We start from the raw sequence: 2,302 nt of genomic DNA on the forward strand, positions 1-2,302 counted from the left end.
TGCCGCTGCTCTTTAAACAGAGCCGAGGGTGACGGAGGGGCCGCTCTGTCCAAACGTGTTCCTTTTAAAATATTAAAGCAGCTCTGTTGAGGTTCAGTTCACATGCCCTAGTTCACCCAGCTGTGTGTGTCAAGGTGCAGGCTGGGCACCTGCTTCTGCACTTCTGTGCATTCTCCATAGTTGTGTCACGGTCCTGTAAAGAAGGCAGTTGATTGGAACCAGCAGTTAGCGTAATGGCTATGTCTCTGGACTCCCATGTAGTCGACTGCGGTTTGAGTCCTGGACCTGGTGGCTTAAATTCATGCTGGGCGCGTGTGCGTGCGTGCCCAAGATCCCGAGAGGAGAATGGAGGAGAAGGGATTGTGGTGTGGCCATTCCCCTCTGGGGGGGGGGGTGATTTCTCACTTTCTGTCTTTATGTCTCTCTCTGTCTTTCTGGCAAGCACACATGACTTATAGTAAAAACCTCTCAAAAAAAAAAAAAAGAGAGAGCAGTTGATTAAATAATCCCCCTTAGCCTTAAAAAGCTGGAGAAACAGCCTTCAGTGCCCTGAGGTCCACCTACTGCCTTTGTCTCTGATGGTGTGGTCGTGTGGGGTGGGACAGGGTGACAGGGTCGGCGAGCCTCCACGGAGGGTGAGTGGGAGCACCTGCCCCAGGCTCACACTGGTGCAGGCTGCGTTGATCTGGTTAGGTTTCCTGGCCCCTTGTCAGACTCTGGGCTTGTGACTCTGGTTTTGCAGTGGGACCAGTGCACCTTGACCTCTTAGGGTTCTGTACGTACTCCGTAAAACCGTACTTGGGTACGCTTCTGTACTCCGCGTGTGTGTGTAATGTATGCAAACCCGTGGGCATGCCGGCTTGCTTCTGGGAGTGGTAGAATTGGAGGGGTACTGATAGAAATTGGTACCGATGGAGAACTTTAATATTTATTTTAAACACTTGAATATTATCTATGTTTTTTACCAGTGAAAATAAATAAGCCCTCTGTGTAGAGCAGAGGCCCTCAGACATCAGTGCATGGGGGACTAGGGGGACGTGTTAGTGCAGATTGCTGGCCCAGCCCCGGGTTCTGACTGAGGTCTGCAGTGGGGCCTGAGCCGCTGCATCTGCCAGGTGCAGGAGCTGCTGCTGGTGCGGGCTCACTCCAGGACCCTTCCAGAAGCCAGGAGTGGGATGACTGGCCTGGAGTCTGTATTCCTAGCACCTGTCTGCAGAGACTTAAAAAACGAGAACTTCTTCTCTCCCTGGACCTGTTCCCTTCTCCAAGCCCCTCGAGCCGTGGGCAGGCGTGAGGAACAGCCACAGCTACGGCAACGATCGTTTTCTCTTTTTTTAGCCAGGAAGACCAACAAACAGGTGTTTGTCAGCTACAACCTTCAAAACACAGACGGTAACTTCACGTTACTTGTAGAGAACAGGATCAAGGAAGAGATGGAGGCTTTTCCGGAAAAGTTCTAGCCGAGTGGCAGAAATGAGCATTTGTAATTATGTACGATATACATTTCAATAAATGGAATGAATTTGATTTCGTATCAGGTCGTGTCCACTTTTTTTTTTTTTTTTTGGAGAGGTTTTTTTGCTATAGGGCGTGTGCGCTCGCCAGACAGAGAGAGAGACAGAGAGAGAGAAAGCGAGAAATCACCCCCCAAGGGGATGGTCACGCTGCAATCCCTTCTCCTCCATTCTCCTCTCGGGATCTTGGGTGCACACGCACACGCGCCCGGCATGAGTTTTAAGCCACTGGGTCCAGGACGCGAACCATGGTCGACTACACGGGAGTCCAGCGACATAGCCATTACGCTAACTGCTGGTCCCTCCACTTTTTTAAGGGAGATTTTTACTATAGGGCATGCGCTCTCACCAGAGGGAGAGAAAGTAAGACATCACCCTCCCCAGCCCCCCAGGGGGATGGCCATGCTGCAGTCCCTTCTCCACTCTCCTCTTGGGATTCTGGGCATGCACGCACATGTACGTGGCGCTCTGTCCTGCTTTGAATGGGGGCAGTCACAAGTTGAGGACCATTAACAAAAATCTTTTTTTTTTTTTTGCCATAAGGCATGTACCCCCTTGCTGGAGAGAGACAGAGAAATGGAGAGAGGGAAAGCGAGAAATCACCTTCCAGGGGAGATGACCATGCTGCAATCCCTTCTCCATCCTCCTCTTGGGATTTTGGGCACACACACACACACACACACACACCCTGCGTGATCTTCAAGCTCCAACTGGTTGGCCATGCAGGGGTCCAGCGCCTTCACCCCACGTCACCTGGCTCAGCAAAGAAGTTTCTAAGCTCTGGGATC

At 51.5% G+C, this 2,302-nt stretch overlaps 1 protein-coding gene across 1 annotated transcript in view; it reads left to right on the forward strand.

Annotated features, from left to right (window-relative positions):
* PSMG4 (proteasome assembly chaperone 4) overlaps positions 1-1,527 on the forward strand; it is a gene marked incomplete at its 5' end in the record, with an annotated part of 7,756 nt that extends 6,229 nt beyond the window's left edge. The window contains 1 exon segment of the mRNA XM_006161691.2: positions 1,339-1,527. Coding sequence (XP_006161753.2) covers positions 1,339-1,460 — 122 coding nt within the window.
* Positions 1,528-2,302: the final 775 nt, after the last annotated feature.

Source organism: Tupaia chinensis, unplaced genomic scaffold (genome assembly GCF_000334495.1).
Source record: "Tupaia chinensis unplaced genomic scaffold, TupChi_1.0 Scaffold138812_1, whole genome shotgun sequence".
Lineage (NCBI taxonomy): Eukaryota > Metazoa > Chordata > Mammalia > Scandentia > Tupaiidae > Tupaia > Tupaia belangeri.